The sequence below is a fragment of the Cyrtonyx montezumae genome, unplaced genomic scaffold (genome assembly GCF_038088225.1).
Source record: "Cyrtonyx montezumae isolate F1298 unplaced genomic scaffold, pur_monq_1.0 scaffold_13, whole genome shotgun sequence".
Classification (NCBI taxonomy): Eukaryota; Metazoa; Chordata; class Aves; order Galliformes; family Odontophoridae; genus Cyrtonyx; species Cyrtonyx montezumae.
In genome coordinates, this window is record NW_027071859.1 from 3,279,662 (window position 1) to 3,300,479 (window position 20,818).

Genomic DNA, 20,818 nt, shown 5'->3' on the forward strand with positions numbered 1-20,818 from the left:
ACACTGTGGAAAAAGTCAGAACCAGGTCAGACAGCTGAAGTACCAAAATGAATACTACTTTCTGCTGCAAAGATGCTCCAGTCCCTCTTCCAGCAGTGTCACCATCCCTTGGACTATTTGACAACCCAGTGTAATCCATTCATAGATACATTAGGTTGGAAAGGACCTACAAGATCATCTAGTCCAACCATCCTCCTATCACCATCCCTACCCACTGAACTACTAAATCAAATTCCTTAAGGCACAATCGTTTTAATTGTATCAGATTCATGTTCTCCTCTGCAAGGTGCATGGATGTGCTCCTTCAGAACAGAATCATACAATCATTAAGGTCGGAAAAGACCTCTAAGATCATCCAGTCCAAGTGTCCACCTCTCATTAATATTGCTCAATTAGAAGCATTTAATATTATAACTAGAATCATAGAATCCTTAGAGTTGGAAGGGACCTCTGAAGTCCAAATCCCCTGCAGTGCACAGAGACACCACAGCTCCATCAGGTTTGCCCAGGGCCTGATCCAGCCTGGCCTTGAAAGTCTCCAAGGATGGGACATCCACCACATCTCAGGGCAACGTGTTCCAGTTCCTCACTTCCCTCGTTGTAAAATACTTTTTCCGCATATCCAACCTGAATCTCCCCTCTTTGAAACCATTTCCCTTTGTTCTATCACCACAGACCCTGCTGAAGAGTCTGTCCCCTTCTTTCCTGTAGCTCCCTTTTAGATACTGAAAGGCCGCTCTCAGGTCACCTTGAACAGCCCCAGCTCTCTCAGCCTTCAGTTCTGTCCCTTGGGTCGTTACCTAAATTCATTTGGGTGGAAGACTGTTTTCAATCCTACTGTAAGTTGCCTCAGAAATTTCTGGCATCATGAGCTACGACATATTTCTCTGTGTGACTAAATCCACTTGATAAGGTAAAGAGTAATTCCAAACCAAGGCACCTTGTCATGAGGTTATCTAATCAGTCCCTCCGTTTCTTTGTGTGTGTTGGGGAAATTTTTCACTGAGAAGGCAGTGAGGCCCTGGCACCACTGCCCAGAGAAGCTGTGGGTGCCTCATCCCTGGAAATATTTAAAGCCAGGCTGGATGGGGCTTTGTATTGCATGACTTAGTGAGTGCCAACCCTACCCATGGCAAGGTTGACCACTGAGGTCCTTTCCAACTCCCACCATTCTATGATTCATATGATCCTGTGATTTGTGTGACAAAGGATCAGATACCCGAGCTCATCAGCACCAGTTATCAAATCAAGCTAGGAGGATGCCAGGTGCTCGTGAAAGATTCAGCACTTTGGCAAACCATGCTATGAGAAGGGAGCCAAGGTAAGTGAGAACAGTGCAGATTTCAGAAGTCTGAAAGAAAAGGCAAACCAAGAACTAATAGCAGCATCTGGGGGAAAAGATAAACCACCTCTGCTCAGTTACTGGAACAAGAGATCTTGACCATGATACAAACAAATTGTGCCTAGTAAGGATGCAAATAAAACAGAAACAAAACTCCTTGTAAGTGATAGTAAAACCATTAAAACTCACTTGTAGGAAGCTATGTCCAGACACAGATGAGTAGAACCTACTTGGTACATGACCCCAGGGAGCATTGGGTCTATTATTAATATTATGTTGTAGTGACAGAAAAAGGAAATAAAACTAGGCTAGCATTCTGGTTAAAAAACTTAAAAAAGAGGGGAAAAAATCACAAAAAGTAATAATGGAACAGCGTTATAGAAGATACAGTCTTGGCCCACTCACCTGAAGTCTTCTAAAGCATAAGTTTAAAAACTTATATCAGAGAGCAAAAAATTAAGAGGCAGGAGGTTCAGGGACAAGGAGGGGAAATCGAGGCACGTCTCCTATTTTATCCTGTGATGATGTCATGGGTATAGTGTTAGTTCTGGATCTGTCAGGTCATCTTGCAGAATGGCCAGGACCCACAGCTGGTGTGGAAAGTCACCTCCTCATCTCTATTCACTGTGTTGTCTCCAAACTGCAGATCCCCAAAGGGCTGATCACAAAGCGTCCATCCCCTCAGAACTTTATTAGCTCTAATTCCCAACAAGCCATAACTGCTTCTGGATTGTCAAACCGTTGCTCTTCTGGTTCACCAAACACAGTTTGCACAGCTCTCTGTTTGTCTCCTGAATCCTTAAGGCTGCAACACCTGTATTTTTTATATATTTTATTTATCTTGACTTTTAAGAGCAGTAGTTTTGGACAAGAGGTGCACTTGGAGATTTTCAAAAGGGCTACAGACCAAGAACCTCTGTTAAGGGTCCAGAGAAGCTTGGATCACGCCAGGAGGAAAACAAATCACAGTAGAAATTTGGGAAGAGCCTTTTGCCTGGGCTCACATCCATGCCGTGCCTCCATATCTGTGCTACCACAGGGTTCCCCATGCTTCCTTCACCATCCCACAGGAGCTGCTCCCCAGCAGGACCCCTGCTCGAGCTCCCAGCCGGGCACTGCCAAGGGCAGGAGCAAGCAAAGGACAGCAAAAGGAAGCTGGGAAGAGGTGAGCAGAAAGGAAAAGCTCAGAGGGTCAGACACCAACCTGTCAGCACGGGTTGCTTAGCCCAGCAGGATGCAAGGAGACACTGTGGAGCTGCTTCTACACCTACAGCTGAACCTTGTCCTCCTGGCAAAATAACCAAGCCCCTGAAGGCTGTCCTAAAGTCTATTGCATTGCTCCACAGCTGTGCTGGGAGCAGAGGCAGTGACTGAGCCAGCACTGAGATGGGTGCACTGACTAAAGGAGTGGGTTGCTACCAGGAGAGAAAAATAGGTAGAGGCTCTAGCAAAGAATGGTTTTCAGCTTCAAAGTGCATCTGCTCTTGGTGGTGATATGACTGTGCTGCTTACAGGAAGCATGATCTTGTTTGCCATGTTCTTAGATTGCTGGGAATCAAGGCCAACCTACCTCATCTTAAGTGCCAGCAGCTGCAAAACAACTCCCTAAGAATGGTGCCATTAGAAGGAAATAACCCTTGCTGCTGGGTTTATTTAGAAACGATCCCTGCAAAGGAGTGCATGCCTTACTGAGAGATGTGTGGTTTGTAGTCAGTACAGCTGGAGCCAAAGCCTCATGACCCGTGGGTGAGGTCCATAAGTATCTTTCTTTATTCCTTAGTTAACTACTTTTGAATGTCCTTAATTAGCTGCTTTGCCATTCCTCCTATTAGAACACATCTCAGGGTAGAGTGGTGGGTGTTTAAAAGCATCACCGTGAGAGAGTTCACCCATTCAGCTTCTGTGAACCTAATGCCAGCTCAATTACAAGTGGAGAAAGAGCATCAGGCTCATTTTCCCTCCACAAAACAAACAAGGACAACCCCACGGGTTAGGCTTCTTGAGAGAGAGAGAAATAGGTCACCAGCAAGAGCTGGGTGTCAGAATGTGACATCCTGGTCAGTGGTTACTGGAAGAGCAGTGCTGGCATTGAGAGAGAACGCCTCTGTGGGATTGCTCCTCACCACATGAAGGGCTTGGTGGTCATAATGAAACAGCTGCTGCCACAAATGAGTACAGGTGCTTGTAATTGAATGAGATGGTTTCTCCATCGTGCTGCCCGTGGCTTGTTTTACTGGCTCGGGTAGGCTCCCAAGGAGCGTGTGATGCTTGAAAGTTAAGTGTGAAAGGAGGTGGTTGGATCCAGTGATGACATGAGCTGCTCAGGGAGAGAAACAAGAACGCTTCTCAGAGTCTGCTTGCACCAGGTATGTCTAATTTAAGGTGAATTAAATGCAGCTGAAATGAAATATAAAGAATGCCTGCACACAGTTTTCACAGCCTCAACGGTAGAAACTAAAATTAGAGGTAATGTCAAATCTCCTCTAGGTCTGCGTGAAAGGTGAATAACGTTTTAAAAAATAAAACTAAAAAAAGCTAAAACAAAACAGGAAAAAATAAAAGAGCAGCCCTGGAGGTATTTCTCACCTGCTCTCTTGGTGTGGAATGTTCCTCACCCACTGCTTTGAGGTCAGGCTGGACAAAGAGTGGTGAGATGAACCCATCTCTGCTCATTTCCCCAAATTCCTGCTCAGCCAACCATCCGTGGAGGTGAAGGGAATTTTTAAGGATGATATCTTGTTTGGAAGAGGATAGGACAGATTTTCTGAGCTCGTGTGAACCAGGCTAGACCTCAACCCAAATTTCAGCTGCAAGGCAGTGTCACAGCCCTTTTTTCTCACCATCCCATCGGTTTCATTTCCATCCCCTTCAGCACTGCTTGTGTAACCTCACTTCACTACTTTCAACCCTTTTTTTCATCCTTCCCACTGTTTAGACTGCAAGTTCTCATTCGCTCCCTCTTGCCTGTATTGCTGCACCTGAAATAGCTTGATCTTTGCTGAGAGATCAGTGCTACTCCAGCGCAAACCCATTCTGCCCCACGTCTGCTTTCATTTTGAGCTAGAACAACGGTCTTTTAGATAAAATACAAGCTTTATTAAGCTGATAAATTACTGAATAATTACAGATAAATATTCACCAGTCTTGGGGTATTTTGACTCATATAAATACAGTGATAAATAGAAGATATAAATAGAAATATAAACTTTTCCCTCTCTCCCTTCCATCAGTAGCTAGTGGTGATTCCCATGCTAAAATCCATAGGTGAGCTACAGCAAGAATCAGCATCTTGGGAGTTAATTTGCCCAGATTCAGAAGTCACACTGGATTATTGGGGTGCAAGGTAAGCAAATGGGATTTCTCCTAAGAGATGTCTATAGGAGACAATTCTTCCTCCCAGTGTTGCACCTGCTGCTGATTCCTCCTAGGACTGGTGCTGGATGACTGGAGCAGCACACGTGCAGCCCACAGTGATGAGTTTCTTTTCCAGGTGGTAGGTGGGCTGGCAGCCCTGCTGCTCTCTCCGGAGGACGAGGATCTCCTGTGTGATGGGGACGGAGTTGAGGCTGCGGTCCTCCTGCCCCAGTGTGTTCAGGCAGCCCAAAAGGCGGCACTCAGCGTCAGCTATCACCGGGGGGAAGCGGTTGAGGTCCTCATCGAGCCTGGGAATGGGGACACAAAAAGGGTTTTATATGTTTGCTGTGCTCTTGTGCATATGTCTCGGTAGGATCTTTTTTTTTTTCCTCTATGAAAGTGCCGTACGATTTCCATACGTTTCCTCATTATGATACAAAGCCAAAGAACTTCCAAATCCTTAACACTTTTTTTTCCTACAGTTGGAATCAGTTCTGGGAGGCTAACACTGCCGTATCATTTTTCAGATGAATGAAGTGGGGCTGGTTGAAATAAATAACTGATAGCAAATGGACCGTTCACGTTCGCTTGTTTTAATTTCAGCCCTCACATATTTGGTTCAGTCAGGATCCAAATGTAAAACTGTGATGCACTGACATTCTCCTTTTCCTAAAGGAACTGTTCCTTGGCTGATGTGTTAATTAGAAACCATTCCAATGATGCCCCTTTGCACTGCAAGTTTATATGGAAAAGATTCCCTCAACACCAAAAGGAATGTGTGTGTCAAAAGGAGCTTTCAGTATTCACAGGGCTCCTGGTGTATGCTGAGAATGAGCCGTTCTTCCACCACAAAAGACAACTGTGCATCACGGCCATTGCATTTCAGTTAATGTCTATGGAGTTACCTGTAATCCCAAGGAGCGAGAGAGCGGTTCCTGACGTCATGGACCATCCTAGTTGCAGGATCCGAGCTGCCAATGCGAATGTCAACCTTCACCATCGTGGGGAAGTTGGGATCCTTTTGGTTCAGGCAGTCTTTGCTAAGCTTCACAGAGCCATCATCCTTCCTGGGCCAACGACGTGCTACCCTCCCATGGGGGGAGCTCCTTATGGCGAGTGCTAGAAGCAGCACCAAAAGCAGTGACCTGAACTGGGAGAGAGGGAAAGGTGTCACTGTCCCTTGTTCAGCCACGAGAGAGCACAAGGATCTGTGGCTGGACCAAGCAACCAGCATCCTGAATTCCTTCCCTGCTGCGAATCAGTGCTGGGCAGCAGATCTTCACGTTCGCATTTGGGTGAGATGCATCAGCAGGGAAAAAAATAGAGCAAGATTTGAATAACACTCAGCATAACGGATGCTAAATTTGATGCAGGTTCTGATTCACAGCTGGCACCGCACCAAGTAGAGCATCTCTCCAACAAAGCTGCAAAGCATCCTCCTCCTCCTGAGTCAAACATCTCTACAAAGTGGGCTAAGAACTAAACTAACCTAAGCTTAGAAACCTAGGTGAGACATATGCTCCTCCAGGCCAGGAAGTGTTAGCCACCTAGAAGACATCTGCAGGAAATAACCCTTTTATTGATGAAATCTGAATGTCTTCCACCGTTTCCAGAAGCAAGATGCTCAGGGGAAAAAAAAAAAAGACAGATTTGCAAAGCTTTTTAGAGTAACCAAAGAGCTGGCAGTGCTGCAAATACTACTGAGGCTGGAATTTAAATGCACACGTATTCATTTCACAGTTTCTCCTCTGTTCCTCTTCTCAGCTGTCTGTTGTTTTGGTGGTGAGTTGCCTAATAAAAAAAAGCCTGCATCGCTCAATCCTGTATCAGCAGTGCTGCCCTTACAGATGCACAGCAGACTTGCCTCCCAAACCAGGCTGGTCACATCTTGGAGATATGACATCCTTCCATTGGGAAGCACACCCACTTCCAAAAGCTCAGGAGTACCAGAGTCCTTAGACCACATATAAACACTTACCACTGCAGCGTAGCTGGGAAAAGCCATTGCAGCCTCTTCTGCTTTAGGTGAGCACACACAGTGAAGGAGCAGACGGGTTCTCTTTCTTTCAGACCTCTTTTTTGTCTGTGTGTCTCAAAGCCAGCCGTGGTCTCCTATTTATAGTGAAGTTCAACCACTACCAGCCTTGCCATTGCAACATAAAGATAGCTAACCTGACCCAAGGTTAGGAGCTGATATTTCATTTTCTAGCCCACTTCCTTCCGTCTACCAAAGAAATGGGAGGGCAGATATGTCATCAGAATCCCAAATCAACCAATGTGGTGTATGCAGGCACATAAGTGGTACGAGAAGAAAATGAGGAAAAAAACCCAAACCCGTTCACACAGCTTTTTTCCCCTTCCTTCCCTGCTTTCTAATAATTAACGTTCTCTCACCGCAAACACATCTGTGTATGCATGTCATAGAATGGTTTGAGCTGGAAGGGACCCTTCAAGGCCATCTGTCCCATTCCCTGCACTGAGCGGGGACACCAAAGCTCCACCAGTGCTCACATCCCATCCAGCCTGACCTTGGCTGTCTGCAGGGATGGGGCACCCCTGCCTCAGGGCAACCTGTGCCAGTGCCTCACTGCCCTTACTGTACAAAAAGACATCTCTCTTATACCCAATCTAAATCTCCTCTGAGTTTGAAGCCATTCCCCCTCATCCTATCCCAACAGACCCTGCTGAAGAGCCTGACCCTTTCTTTCTTACACCCCCCTTTAGATACTGGCAGCCCCCCCTTTCCGACACTGAACGTTTCTTCCTCACTGACCCACTCTGATCCTTTTCTTTCCCCATCTTTGCTCTTACCCCAGTCATCCCATAGTTAAATCTTGCACAACACCAGAGCATCCTTCCCAGGGTACCACAGTGAGCCCATGCCCTGCAGCCACAAGGCCACGTGGGGTGGCACTGACTCCACCACTGGAGTTCACACCCAGAGCTGGGCTGACCACCCTCCCACACCAGCTGGAGCAGTTGGGTGTGGGGCTCCACTGGCACTACATCACTGGAATTCCTCCACCTTGGTACCTCTCCATCATGCTTGTAGCAGACAATAGCTTTTAACCACAAACCGATCGCTCCCCATTTTTAAGTAGAGACCAGAGGCATGAAAAGAAGCAGGAGCAAGGATGCTGCTGTCAGTGAAGCAGCAGAGAGCAGCCACAAACTGGAGGGGAATCGTTTTCCCACTCTTTTCACACACTTTTCACTCTTCACACAGATTTGTCTTCAGTCCTCCAGACCATGGAGGTCCATCAGGAGCTGCCTACAGGTCGGTGGCACTGCCAAGATGGAAGGAACTGACCTGCTCCTTGCTCTGCCACCTCTGTTTGGTGTGACTGGCAGAAATCTCCATTGCCCAATGCGTTATGTCATCTCAAGATGATGTAACAGTTCTGTGGTCTGATCTATCGGCGGTTCAGAAACCAGTAACTCATCTCCCAGAAACTGCTTGTATTTCAGGTTAAGTTCACGTCAGGTAACATCCATTTCGTGACACACGTTCCCATTCTGACTGTTCTGACCCATGTATTCATAAGTGCACCTACTGAGACATGGAGTATGGAAGACCAAAAGGTGGTAAACTTACCAGAAACCCATTTCTACAGCCCAGCAAGGAACCCCCCCTTTTTTCCCCCCTCACTGTCAGCTTTGCTGTAGAAGGAAAAGGGCATTGCCATGAGTGGACCGTGCAGGGATGGGGTTAAGTGGAAACTGCCACATGCGATGAAGCAGTGACACTGTCACACCATCTGCTGGGTTATTAGCCCCGACCACCACTTTCCACTCACATCTTCTGTCTTCAGCAGAGGATTCCTCCCTTGATCAGAAATTTCCAATGACTAAACACACCTTCAGCTGAAGCACGCAGAAATTTTGGACAGAAAGAGGTCACCTAACATGGATCACTATAAAGGAGGGAAAAAATGTCCCCAAATCATTACTACAACAAACAAACCAACCCTATTCTTTCCTGTATTTCAAGGGCTTGGAGCAGGGATAGGGAGGGAGACTTGGAAATCAGAGAAACTGTTTTCATTGCACATACAATAAATTTTCTTCACTTGATATATGCTATAAAAAAAAAGTTTGCACTGTAGGGTTAATCACACACTTTTATGAAGGCTTTGATGACACTGCTGGGGCTTCAGCCACTCAACTTGGCTGCTTTCAGATCGTGTTTGGATGCTGCATCCTTTTAAGCTCCTCTGAATATTTCAGCTTAAAAGCCCCAAATCTCATCGCACACACGAGGCACCGAGGAGACAAAAACCAAAGGAGCAGAAACCTTTAAACCTGGAAGAACAAACACTGGGTACAGAACTCAGCAGTCAGGCTTCAATGGCGTGAACACATTCTGCTTTGGAAGTGGGCACCCTGTTTTGGAGATGGATGGACTAAGGAGGCAAGTCCTGAGGATTCCCTTTGTAAGTGGAGGCAGTGTTTGGGGACAGATGACCCAGCTCAGCCGTAGCACATCAGAGCAGCTTTTGTAGCCCATGGCAGACGCTGGGGCTGGAAGGGCAGCATCTACCTGTTGATCACAGGACTGAATATCTCAGAGCTGAGCTCAGCAGGCTGGTTGGAGCACAGGCACCTCGAGCTCGTACTCCTGCCTTTCTGGCCACCCCAGGTTTTCCCCTTTGCTACGTGCCACACTGTAAGTCACCAACCTCCTGCTTTCAAAGCCGATGCTGCACACCCGCGCTTGCCCTGGTTGGGTTTGCTGACAGCGTATGACCCAACTCCCGACCACAGCACACCGATGTGAACTGGAAAGAGCAATATTTGAGAGGAAATGTGGTTGGCCGAGCGTGCCACAGATGCCAGCAGAAAACTCAGCATGGGGCCTTCAGTGCGTCCTGCTCCGGCACGCCAGCAGCCACAGCTCTGTGTCATCAGAGCCTTGCAGGAACCCACAGAACCTTCACACGATGGCCAACCTCACTTTCGTGTCCCACAGCCATCTGGGCTTCACACTTTGGCCAGGGCTGCGGGTTGAGTGAGAGGCAGGGATTGGGTGGTGCTGCTGTTTGGGTGCTCAGCCATCCTTCAGGCAACTGGCAAACAGAGTGCTTCATTTGGGGCAGCAATAACCCTGTCAAGAGTCAGGTGGCTGAAGGCTTGAAACGTTAAGATTAAGGCACAGTGCACTACATAAGACCTCAGAGCAGTACCTGGTTGCACGACCTGGTGAGGTATAAGAAAAAAATCGTTTACAGGGAGAGTGGTGAGGCACAGGGTGCCCATGCAAACGAGCTCAGTGCATCTGCCACCTCCTGCTCAGCTTCAGCATAGCAGCACCTCTCCCTGAGTCACTGCTTCAGATTATCAAACCTGCTCCTGAAGATGTGCAGTTATGGTTCAGCCTGCTATTCTCTTCTGTGGTCAAGGAAAAAAAAAAAGGGGGGAAAAAAAGTAAGATTCTTTCTTTGAAGCAGCCATGTCTTTTAGACTCTACAACAGTTTAAATATCTCAACGTAACACAGAATCACAAAATTGCAGGGGTTGGAAGGCACCTCAAGAGATCATGGAGTCCAACCCCCCAGTAAAGCAGCTCCCTACAATAGGTCACACAGCTCAGCATCCAGATGGGTCTTGGCACTGCTGGCCCATGTTTAGATGGTGATCCAAGTGGTCAGTGCTGAGTTTCTCCCTAAAAGACTGCTCTCTTCCCATCCATCTCCTGTCTCTGACTTCAAGGCAGTTGATTTCTCACGTGCTAGCCCACCAACTCATAACTGCACTTCCAGATTGCTTCTGTAGCAAGCTTATGGGAACGTGACGTACAAATTTATCAAAAGGGTTAATAAAATCAGGATAAAACTCACCCACACTTCATCTCTTAACTACAAGATCCATAACCAGACCCTGAACAGCGTTAGCTTGGTGTGGTATGATCTGCCTTGCAGCTTTTGCTTCATCATCTGTCCCTGCAGCTGCCTGGGAACTTTAGTTTCCCCTGGTTTCTCTTGCTGTTCCAGCCACATTATTTTTTAATTCTCTTTCCAGCTTTCTGCACCAAAGTTTAGGTTTCCTAAACTGAATCCAGTACACTTGTGCTGTTCAGCTGACATCGGTCATCTAAAGCATGGAGCTGGGTGGCAATTTAAGCTTGCTTTAGAGACAAAGTAAAGGAACAGACAGATTTAGACCACAATTAATTTCTATTGTCACCCCAACTAGTGGCAGTGCCTGGTCAGACTTATTTTCACGTACACAGGATAAGTCATGACCTACAGGAATGAAACATTTCCTTCACCAGGTTTGTACTGAACAGGTTCAGTTCAAAATACAAGGAATATTTCCCAGGATGTCTTCCCATGAGATCTTTTGAGCACCTAACATTACCTGACTGCATTTCTTGAGAACTGCAATCTTCACCCTATGGTCTCCACGCCTCTCTTTCTAAGCATCACAAACTCTAGTGCTGTAATTTTCCCCCTCTTGGGAACTTTGGGTGGGCTCTCATACATTAGCACGAAGCCCAAGCGTGGAACCTCCTTGCTTTATCCCTCATTATTATAATAAAACGACAGACAGCCCTCATATCTTCCCCCAGTCTGAACTTGGTAGAGCCAAGCATTTCACTCGAGTGCCCCCTGTGGGTTGTGGGAATCCCACCGAGATTTCTCTACCTTGGAGCTCCCCCTGGTGACTTGAAGTGGGGCATGCACTATTAGCAGCGATCCAGCAGCAGGGACAGAGGCCTGAGCAGCTGGAGGGGAGGCAGCTCTGGAAAGCCCCACTGATGACATGCCGTGACCCACAAAGAGCCTCCAAAACCTCAAGAAGTGGGGGAGCTGAAGAGATGAAAATAACCCCGGTCCTACAACAAGGCCAAATAGGAGCAACAGAAACAAGGGATGTTTCCCTGGGGAACTTTGTGGGAGAGAAAAGCTGGCTGGGTGCTTGCAAGGGGTGAAAAAGGACAAGAAGAAACATAAAAGCCACTGCTTCTCCCAGGCACAGCCAAGGTCCTCTGGTACAACGGCTTAATTGAACCCAGGTAGCTTCGTAAATAACTTGCACTGAACGTGATGCCAAAGGCAAGGAGGTGATCATACTTCACACATCTGGGGGGAAGCAGCTGCCTGTGGCATAGCAGCTAAGCCCCCACAGCACATTCTGGGTGAAGAATCAAAGGAAAATCTAATACCAAAGCAGGGAGGGGCAGGGTTATCATGTAGCAAGAAAATGAAAGAAATATCTCAGATGTGATTATAGAGGAGCTTGGGTTGGAACGGACCCCAGGGGTCATCAAGTTCCAACCCCCCTGCCCCAGGCAGGGCCACCAACCTCCAGATGTGGCACTAGACCAGGTTGCCCAAGGCCCATCCAACCTGGCTTTGAACACCTCCACGGATGGGGCATACACGTGCTAAGTAGGAACAGCTTAGGTCCAGGTCAGTGCTCAGTCATGGGAGCAATGGTATCAAATGGTATCTAGACATGTTTTATTATTCAAGTTAATATTGATGGTGTCACTGACACACACAAGGGCACTTGAGTGGTGCAGATGTCCTGGCAAGGACAACTGAAAGAGCCTGTGCTGCTCAGGGCCTCCTCCGAAGCTTAACCTCCAATCCACCAAAACAAAACACAGAGTAACAACATTTTAACATGCCAAACCTTCACCAGCTCTGGCTGCAGACAGGTTACTCTGTGATTTCTGCTCTTCTTAAAAACCCTCCCTGGCCATGGGAGCAGGCTGGTTTCTAGGAAAATGCCAGCTCCAAGCACTGGTCACCCAGAGGTTCCCAGAGAGCACAACAATTTCACAAAGCCTCGAGGGTGAGCAGCCCATGGGTGATGGAGCACAGTCAGCCTGTGCTTATATCCTTGCATGGCCAGAACTTGTCTTGCAAATACAGATGCCTAACACAAGTTGTGTTGGCCATGACCAGCCTGGTGGAGGACAAGCAGATCTAAGCTACGTCATTAGAAAAACAGAAGTGAAACATCCCTTTGCTTTTCTCTCCTACATTTGTTCTTACTGTAATGGAATGCCTAAACCCCATTATTTTTGTTAATTCAAAGGCTGAAGCTGTTATCACCAAACTGGTGAGCTTCTCAGCATACAGTTACGCTGAGAAAACCAAGCCTGGTTTTGTTTTAATTTAACAATAAGAAAACCAAGAAGGGGAAGAGGCTCCTTCCAGCCTGGGAAGCCCCCAGATGGGGATAATAAAAAGATTTACACAGGCAAAAGCCTGCCATCAGGAGCCCTGAACTAAAACAAACTAGCTTTGAGTAAAATCAGCCTAAGCTTGCACATAACCCAGGACAAAGCTAAAAATACAAGTGTATCAGTAACTTGCACATAAAAGCTTCCTTTTGGCCACTTGCAGAACCAAACCTCCTCCCAAATGCTCCAGTTTGGAGATGGCAAGCGAGAGAGCTTCCACTTTTCCTGGCTCTTTTGGTGCCAGCAACACACAGCCAGGAAGGACCGTAAAGTGCTTCCCAAAGTTCAGCTCAGCCAGATGAAGCACGCAGGAGAGAGATGAAGGTAAACACAAGGGGTCTCCAGACTGAAAGTCCCGTGAGGGATCGGGCTCCTCCTCCTAGAGGTTCAGATTAAGAAGATAATGTCATCGGACACCATGATCTGGTTGTCATCTTGCATGTGGGCCAATGCCACCTTCACTTGGTCGAGTGAGAAGGGCTCAGGGTTGTCACGGTTGATGGACTCCATCACACTCTTCAGGCCCACAGATTGAGCATGGGAAGACTTGAAGACTTCCAGCAGGGCAGTCTTGAATGCTTTCAACCTGGAAGAGGAGTCCTCTCCATCAGAGATCAAGCTCAAGCCCTTCCCCTCAGCTGAGGGCACCCCATCCCCCAGCTCCACCTGTCTGCATCCATCCCCAGCACCTCCTGCTGGCTGCAGACATTACTAGCTGGAAAGGTGCCACCACGAAACTCAGTGACATACTCGTGGCAGTGAAAAACAAACACAAAAAGCACACCAAAACTCTCATGCTTGGGCCAAGAGAGGGAACACAGCCCTCCTCACGCCCAGGCAAGGACAAACACATCCTCCTGCTGCTTCTCCAGCCCCCACTCACCGTGGCTCAGACAACTCTGGCTTCTTTGCTTCACCAGTGGCCGAGGCTTCGGGTGTCTTAGGAGTATGTGCCTGGACTGGAAGAGGAAGAAAAGTTGCTTCAGCCTGCTCCCCTGAACAGAGAGTAAAGGCACACCCAAAAGGCCTCTTTGGATGGGGTGGGTGATGCCAAACTCTGAGGTGGTGCTGCTGAAAGCCCTGACTCACCCTCTGGCATCTCCTGCTCGGTGTCACTGAAGTCGTAGGGGTCGTAGGACTCCTCCCCACCCTCTGTGCGTGCCTTCTTCCTCCTGCATGGGGGAAGAGGAGGTCAGCCCTGATCCACCAGAGGGAAGACCTCACGAGGCACCCCCAGGGCTCCTGGAAGCATCTGGCCAAGACAACACAGGGCAGATGCAGCTTGTGGGTAAGCCCAGAGCTTATCCATCACCACTCGGCCACCTGATGTTCAAGAGCTCTTCTCAGAGGCTCCAGTATTACAACTGTTGGCCAAAAGACCCACTGGATTGAACAAAAGCATCTCCCCAAGGCCTGCCATGACTACCTTTGCTTCCTGCTTTCCTTCTCAGGCTGTGTCTCCTCCTCCTCCTCAGCCTCTGAGTCGTCCTCCAGATGCTTTTTGCGCTTCTTCTCCCTTTCCAGCACCTGCACAAGAACAGCAAGAAGGTCTCAGCATCATTTCAAAGCAGGCAGGAACCTCACCTCTCTGCCAGAGCATCGCTCCTGTTGGCTCCCAAAGCAAACCTGCCCCCATCCTCCCCAGCTTCATCCTGCTGTGAGCTGAGGGACTCAGCAACCTCCCGCAGCACCTCTTATTCTGCACTGCCAGAGCTGCCCAGTGATATTTCAGTGCCTCAGCAGTGCATGCAAAGATGCATCCTTCCCAACCACACAGGCAGACACCAGCAGCCCTGAGTGCTCAACCCCATTCCTCTCTCAGTCCTGCTTCCTTCAACGAAACCTTTGGGACCCCACGTCTTTTGAGGGACACTTCCTCTCACCTTTTTGAAGTAGGCAAACTGCACCAGCTCCAAAGCTGCCTCTGCATCCTGTAGATCAACTGTCTTGTTCATCCTGGCCTTAGCATGGGCCGTGGAGAGGCGGATCAGTGTCTCCAGGGTACGGGCTGTGACCGGGGAGGTCTGGAGTGGAGAAGGATGGTGGTGAGACACTGGAGACCACACTGGACCCTCACTGTAGCATCTACACCAGCATCTGGTTCACCCCTCTTTGCAACACTAAGAGCTCACATCCACAGGTCCCTTCCAACCTCAACCATTCTGTGATTCAGAGTGGAAAACAGCTGTAATGTGAAAGAGGAGCAAGTGCCTCAGTTTCCCTCCTGGCACGGTGGGAAGAGGGAGCTCACCCTGGCAATGTCTGAGTTCATCTCGTTCTGGCTGCGCAGGCGTGAGTACTCCTCTGCTATGTAGTCTGCTGCCTCCTGGGTCAAGACAGGCTTGATCATTTTTGCCACGTGGATGTATTTCCTCATGAACTCCATGCTGACGATCTTCTCCCTGCAGGGGACGTACCCATGTCCTTCAGAGAACTACAGGGCACAAGCAGAGGCCTGCACCCAGGGAGAGAGCTACTCTTGAGGGCACCCAGTTACAATGGAGAACTGTGCTTCAGATGCTCCCCCACCTGCCTGGCATTTGAGAACAGCATATCCAAAGCAGGCTCCCTTAGCATCCCACCCACATACCTAGCTGTGGACCATCACTGTCCTCAGCAAGGAGCCAGCACCCTGATGCTCCAGCCAAACCCAGAGCATTTCAGCATCAGCTCACAAGGATGGAAACCCACAGAGTGACAGGGCACAGGGGACTCACCTGCGGCGGTTGGGCCCATGCAGGAGGTCATCGTGTTTCTCATACACTTGGAGCTCCTGTTCCTCCTCCTGTGCAAAATCAGGGTCATCCGTAGCCAGCATCTCCACGGCACTGCCCAGGGGCAAGGCTGGAATGGGGAGGGTTGCCAAGAACAGGATTTTAGCTTCTCACAGCCAGAAGCAACCTTCTGGCAGCACTCAGCAAAGCTGTGGACCCAAAGATTTGCTAACGACTGACAACCTGGGCAGCCTGGGGTTGTGCCACAGTGCAAGGAGCCCACCCCTATCTGCTACCTCCATCTGCTACCCCCATCAGCTCAACCACAGCAGCCCAGGACAGATGGGCACTAGCTACAGAGGAGAGATGGACGCTCTTTGCTTCAAGGTCACAGTACAGCAACGTTCAAGGTCCCATGGAGGACAAGAGACTTTACAGACAGCAAGAGCAACTCACCGTCCCCATCCTGCTCATTGGGGTTGCGGTAGCGGTGCATTCGCAGGACGTGGTCCGAGATCTCCCTGTCCTGCTCAGGGTCCATGTGGTCCAGCATGATGAAGAGCAGGTCGAAGCGGGACAGCAAGGAGTCCTGCAGGCCAATGTTCTCCATGGGCGTCTTGTACTGGTCATACTGGAAGAGGTTGAAATAAAAACAAAGGGGTTAAGAGACCGTCACAGATCGCAGCTGGCCGCTAGGGAAGGTGAAAAGAGCCTCTCAAAGCGAGGACTTCAAGGATGGCTGGATGCCTTGGGGGAAAACCAGCAAAGCCCAGCACTCACCCGGCCATAGACGGGGTTGGCAGCTGCCAGGACGCTGCAGCGGGAGTTGAGGCGAGCGTGGATGCCGGCCTTGGCGATGGTGACACGGCCCTGCTCCATCACCTCGTGGATGGCCGTGCGGTCGATGTCAGACATCTTGTCGAACTCATCAATGCACACCACGCCCCGGTCAGCCAGCACCATGGCTCCTGCTTCCAGATGCCGTTCACCTGGGAGGGGAGGGTGAAGGAAAGAAGGTTGATGTTGTTTTAACAGCCCCCGAGGGGGATCGTCCTCGAAGAGAAGCAGCGCCCTCGGCCTCGGGGATGTCCATCTCCCACCCAGTTTGATGGCAGGAGGGCACTGAAGGTGAGGAGCAAGGCTGCAGGAAGAAACGATGTGGGCTTCTGGCTGCCCACCAGCCCCCACATGGGGTACACCTGGTAGAACTGAAGACCACCACCACCTAGAAGTGGAGAAAATACCCCTGCTCCAAAGTTTGTGCACAGACAGCAGTCCTGGACCTTGCAGAGTCAGTTGCAGGGATTAAAGACTGTCCCTCCACCAGCTCTCACTGGGAACCAGCACATTCCTTACCCGTTTCTTGGTCGGTGGTGACAGCAGCAGTGAGGCCAACACCAGAGGAGCCCCTTCCAGTGGTGCCAATGGCACGGGGAGCAGAGCTCAGCACGTAGCGCAGCAGCTGGGATTTGGCAACAGAAGGGTCTCCTGAAAGAGAGAAGGAAAAATATTAGGTGGGTGCTCAGGAAGCAGCCCACATGAGATCCTAACCCCAGAGACGTTCGAAATTCACTGAAACTGGGTGCACAGAGCAAGAGCCAACTGAATCAGAGGCCCTCCGAGATCTTCACTGACCCAATTACCCTATAAAATTTCGGCCAGGAAAAAGCTCCCTCATCCCACCCCAACCCCAACCCCCAGCCTCAGCTGACTCAGCCCTGCCTCCCCACACCTATCAGCAAGATGTTGATGTCTCCACGGATGCGGCTCCCGTTCTCCAGGACCTTCTCCACCCCTCCAAGCAGCATGCACAGAAGGGCCTTCTTGATGAACTCGTGCCCGTGGATACTGGGTGCCAGGGATCTCGCCAGCTGGTCGAAGATATCCTAAGGCAGAAGGGGCAGGGCACAGCCCATAAGTGGGACAAAGAACAAGGAGAAATACATCACAAGTCCATTTCAGCACCAAAAAAGGAAGCTTATTCCTATCACAGAACCACGCTGATGAAGATTGTTTAGAAGGGAGAAGACAGTTGGAATATTCTTTCTGAAGTCCTAGACCACCTAACCAGCACTGGAAGCAGCAAACCCCACGAGAGCAAGGACCTGAGCACAGGACCAAGCTGGGGCAGACCCCCATTCCTTCCTCAGCCAAAGAACTGTGATTTTGCTTTGTTTTCTTTCAGAAATCCAGGCTGTCATCTACTTCTGGTCTTAGGTTTGAGGAGGAAAAGTAGAATTCCGCAGAGCAGCTTCTCTGGCAACCAGCAGGCAGTCAGGGCACACACAGCCCAGCCAGATCTCCATCTCAACAGCCATGCACAGCAGAGCTACCAGCCATCAAGAAACTGCTACAACTACAGGTGGGTATAATACATATGTATATCACAGAAGTTGACAAAAAGCTTCACAGAGAATAGAGAGAAGGTGGAAAAGCATGGAAGGTGGGCTTGGAAATAATACCTTGGAGCGACTCCTGCTAAACCTCTTGATCTTGGCCACATCAGTAGCAGAGTAGATAGGCCGAGTATCTTTGGTCATCTGCTTGATATGGCAGGCAATGAGGATAGTCCTGGAAAAGTGACACAGCTGTGATCATGTCTGTGAAACCCACAGAGCCTTTGGGTGACCGTAACAACAGCAGAAATATCAGAATCACAGAATGGTTTGGCTTGGAAGGGACCTTTAAGATCACCCAGTCCCAACCCCCTGCTGCAGGCAGGTACACCTCCCTCTGCACCAGGTTGCTCACAGCCCCATCCAGCCTAGCCTTGAGTGCTTCCTAGGGGTGGTTACACCTCTCTGGGCAAACTCCTCCAGTTTCCAAGTGATTTAAACCAGTATTTGGCCTAGCTAGGTGATGGCCACCTGCCTGCCCCATATCTCATCTACCAGACATGGGACCCTGCTAAAAAGGACTGGTAGGGTTGACGTTGGCTCACCTGAACGTCCCTGATGTGTAACCCCCTTTCTTTCCTGGCAGGCAGCGATACGTCCCGACCACCTGGATGCGATCTCCAGGCTTCACCTTGTCCACCAGGTCATCATCCAGAATGACATCCACCGAGCGTGGCAGCTGCCCTGCTGGTGCCTTCTCAGGCATCTCCTGGATGGAGATGGTCTGATGGTCCTTGTAGACCGAGAGGCCAAACTCTGTCTCCAGAGGGTTATTCTCCTCATCCTGAAGGAGGAAGGCACAGCAATAGAGAGATTAGCAGCACTGGGAAGAGAGCATCTCCCAGCACACACAAGAACGCTGCAAAGGGTTGCTTTATCAGAGCTACCAGATCCTGGAGCACACTGGTAATACAGCTCTCCCTGATCTAATGCTGTCAGCACCCAGAAATGCTATATTAGACCACACAAGGGTCCACAAACCATTCAGGACAGCAACCATGGGATGCTGGAACGGTTCAGGTCAGAAGAAACCCTAAAGACAGCCTAGTTTCAATTGCCACATGCAGCATGCCAACCAGAAGTAGATCAGATTGCCCTCTGAGCCAGCACATTCTCTTCAGAGGAGCCTACAGATATTCCCCATATGAGGCCACTACACCTCACCTTTGTAGGGTAGACAGAGCTGGAAGGGAAGGCATCCAGGGATGTCAAGTCTGTGTATCGGCGCTCAATAGTCTTCTTGGTAGCTGGGCAATAATGGACACTCCGGACAACCTTTGGACGAATCAGTGAGCCTGGGTATGAGAAAAAGAAGAGTTGGGGGCAGAAAAGTCCCATCCATTTGTCAGCATAAAACCCCAAAGAGATTTCTACTACTTGTGTGGAGCGTAAGCACTGGCAACCAGAGTTTGCTGCGTGCCAAAGTCCGCAGAGTTCCCAACATTCAAATCTTCCGCCAAGTCCCCTGTTCCCCAGATGTCCTCCTGTTGGTCCTGGAGGACTCTCGCTGTACAAAACACCCCAACCCTGTGAGGAGCACACCTCACCCTTCCCAGCTACAGCCCAGGCACCCCGACCTGCCCCCGGGCTCACATTTTGTCACGATGCCCTCCACGCAGACGATGCAGCTCAGGAAGCAGGCGCTCAGCGTCCGTGGGGAGACGTGCCTGGAACCAAAGCTGCCCTCCAGCCCAATGTAGAAGTCCTCGTACTGCTTGGCATAGGTGGCATCCACAGAGGCAACAAAGTCCTTCAGAGCACGCTGGAAGGCGATGAGCTCCTCGAAGGCGTTGCTCAAAAGCCTGCAACAGAGGGAGGTGATGATTGGGGTTGTCAGCAAGCTGCATCTCTCTTCTGCCATCTCCTTAGGCAGCTCTAAGAAAGCTCCTCCTCCAGATGCCCCTGTGTACTCCGAAAGAGTATTGGGAGCATTATTAAAAAGGAATCCCACAGCTCCTGGAAACCAAGAGCCAGAAGGTGAATAAGCTAACAGCATCACGGAATCACAAAGGGTGGATATACCTCTGCAATCCCCCAGTCCGACCCCATCACGTCCCTCAGTGCCACATCCCCACGGTTCTGGAGCACCAGCTGTGCCACTGCATCACCACTCTTTTGGAGAATAAATTGTCCTGAATATCCAACCCACCCCCACCCGAAGGGACGGACGGGCCCTAGCAGCCCACCCCCGCCCCACGCACCGGCTGGCTCTCTTCTCGTTCCTCCGCCGCAGGTCGTTGATGTTGACCAGGAGGCGGTACTGGTTGTCGCTGATCATGTCGCGCACTTTGCCGTGGTAAACCCCTTGATCTTCCTGCACAGATACGTAAAAACAAAAGTGTGTGCGTGTGCTGGGGGGGGGGGAGGTGATGACCACCCCCGGGAGCAAGGGGAGGCCGCAGCCCCCCCAGAGCACCCTGCTCCTCACCTCATCGTCCAGGAAATCCAGGTAATCGCGCTGCGCTTCCCGCAGCTCCGCGTCTTCCAGCCCGCCCGCCGGGGCTGCCATGCTGCCGGGAGACGGTAACAAACAGGCAAAAAAAACAAAACAAAACAAGCACCGGCTCGCTCCTGAAAGGGCCCTAAGAGCTCCCTGCCAGGACCCAAGGCCCAGGACCCGACCCCAAACGCCAGCCCCGATCGCAGCACCCCCACGCTCCTCCTTTGGCGCCAAAACCGAGCGCTTTCCCGCCACCGCGGAGAGGAGTTCCGCTCCTCATTGGGCGGCGCCGCCGGGCGACAGCCAATGGGAGAGCAAAGGGGAAGTCGCGGGAGTTGACGCGCAGCTGCGGCAGCCAATCAGCGCGCAGGAGGCGG

At 50.0% G+C, this 20,818-nt stretch overlaps 2 protein-coding genes across 2 annotated transcripts; both read right to left on the minus strand.

Moving 5' to 3' along the window:
- Positions 1 to 4,766: 4,766 nt before the first annotated feature.
- Positions 4,767 to 6,701, minus strand: LOC136045270 (interleukin-17F-like). Its single transcript, XM_065731102.1, has 3 exons — positions 6,675 to 6,701; positions 5,602 to 5,846; positions 4,767 to 5,004 (listed from the first exon to the last, which is right to left on the minus strand). The coding sequence occupies exons 1-3, from the start codon at positions 6,699 to 6,701 to the stop codon at positions 4,767 to 4,769; spliced, it is 510 nt and encodes a 169-aa protein (XP_065587174.1).
- Positions 6,702 to 12,138: 5,437 nt separating this feature from the next.
- On the minus strand, positions 12,139 to 20,543 carry MCM3 (minichromosome maintenance complex component 3). Its single transcript, XM_065730498.1, has 17 exons — positions 20,430 to 20,543; positions 20,203 to 20,315; positions 19,595 to 19,803; positions 19,166 to 19,296; positions 18,547 to 18,785; positions 18,068 to 18,176; positions 17,338 to 17,491; positions 16,962 to 17,093; positions 16,386 to 16,594; positions 16,062 to 16,236; positions 15,609 to 15,735; positions 15,143 to 15,293; positions 14,775 to 14,915; positions 14,318 to 14,418; positions 13,981 to 14,063; positions 13,775 to 13,850; positions 12,139 to 13,477 (listed from the first exon to the last, which is right to left on the minus strand). The coding sequence occupies exons 1-17, from the start codon at positions 20,508 to 20,510 to the stop codon at positions 13,279 to 13,281; spliced, it is 2,430 nt and encodes an 809-aa protein (XP_065586570.1). The 5' UTR covers positions 20,511 to 20,543; the 3' UTR covers positions 12,139 to 13,278.
- Between the last annotated feature and the right edge of the window lie 275 nt (positions 20,544 to 20,818).

Coding starts and splice junctions, on each gene's coding strand:
- LOC136045270 (XM_065731102.1), bottom strand. CDS start 6,701: ATGGCTTTTCCCAGCTACGCTGCAGTG. Junction 5,847..6,674: donor TTCCCAGCTACGCTGCAGTG/GTAAGTGTTTAT, acceptor CCTCTCTCCCAG/TTCAGGTCACTGCTTTTGGT. Junction 5,005..5,601: donor CTCGCTCCTTGGGATTACAG/GTAACTCCATAG, acceptor CCCCATTCCCAG/GCTCGATGAGGACCTCAACC.
- MCM3 (XM_065730498.1), bottom strand. CDS start 20,510: ATGGCAGCCCCGGCGGGCGGGCTGGAAGACGCGGAGCTGCGGGAAGCG. Junction 19,804..20,202: donor AACGAGAAGAGAGCCAGCCG/GTGCGTGGGGCG, acceptor CCTCTGTTGCAG/GCTTTTGAGCAACGCCTTCG. Junction 14,916..15,142: donor TGAACTCAGACATTGCCAGG/GTGAGCTCCCTC, acceptor TCTCCACTCCAG/ACCTCCCCGGTCACAGCCCG.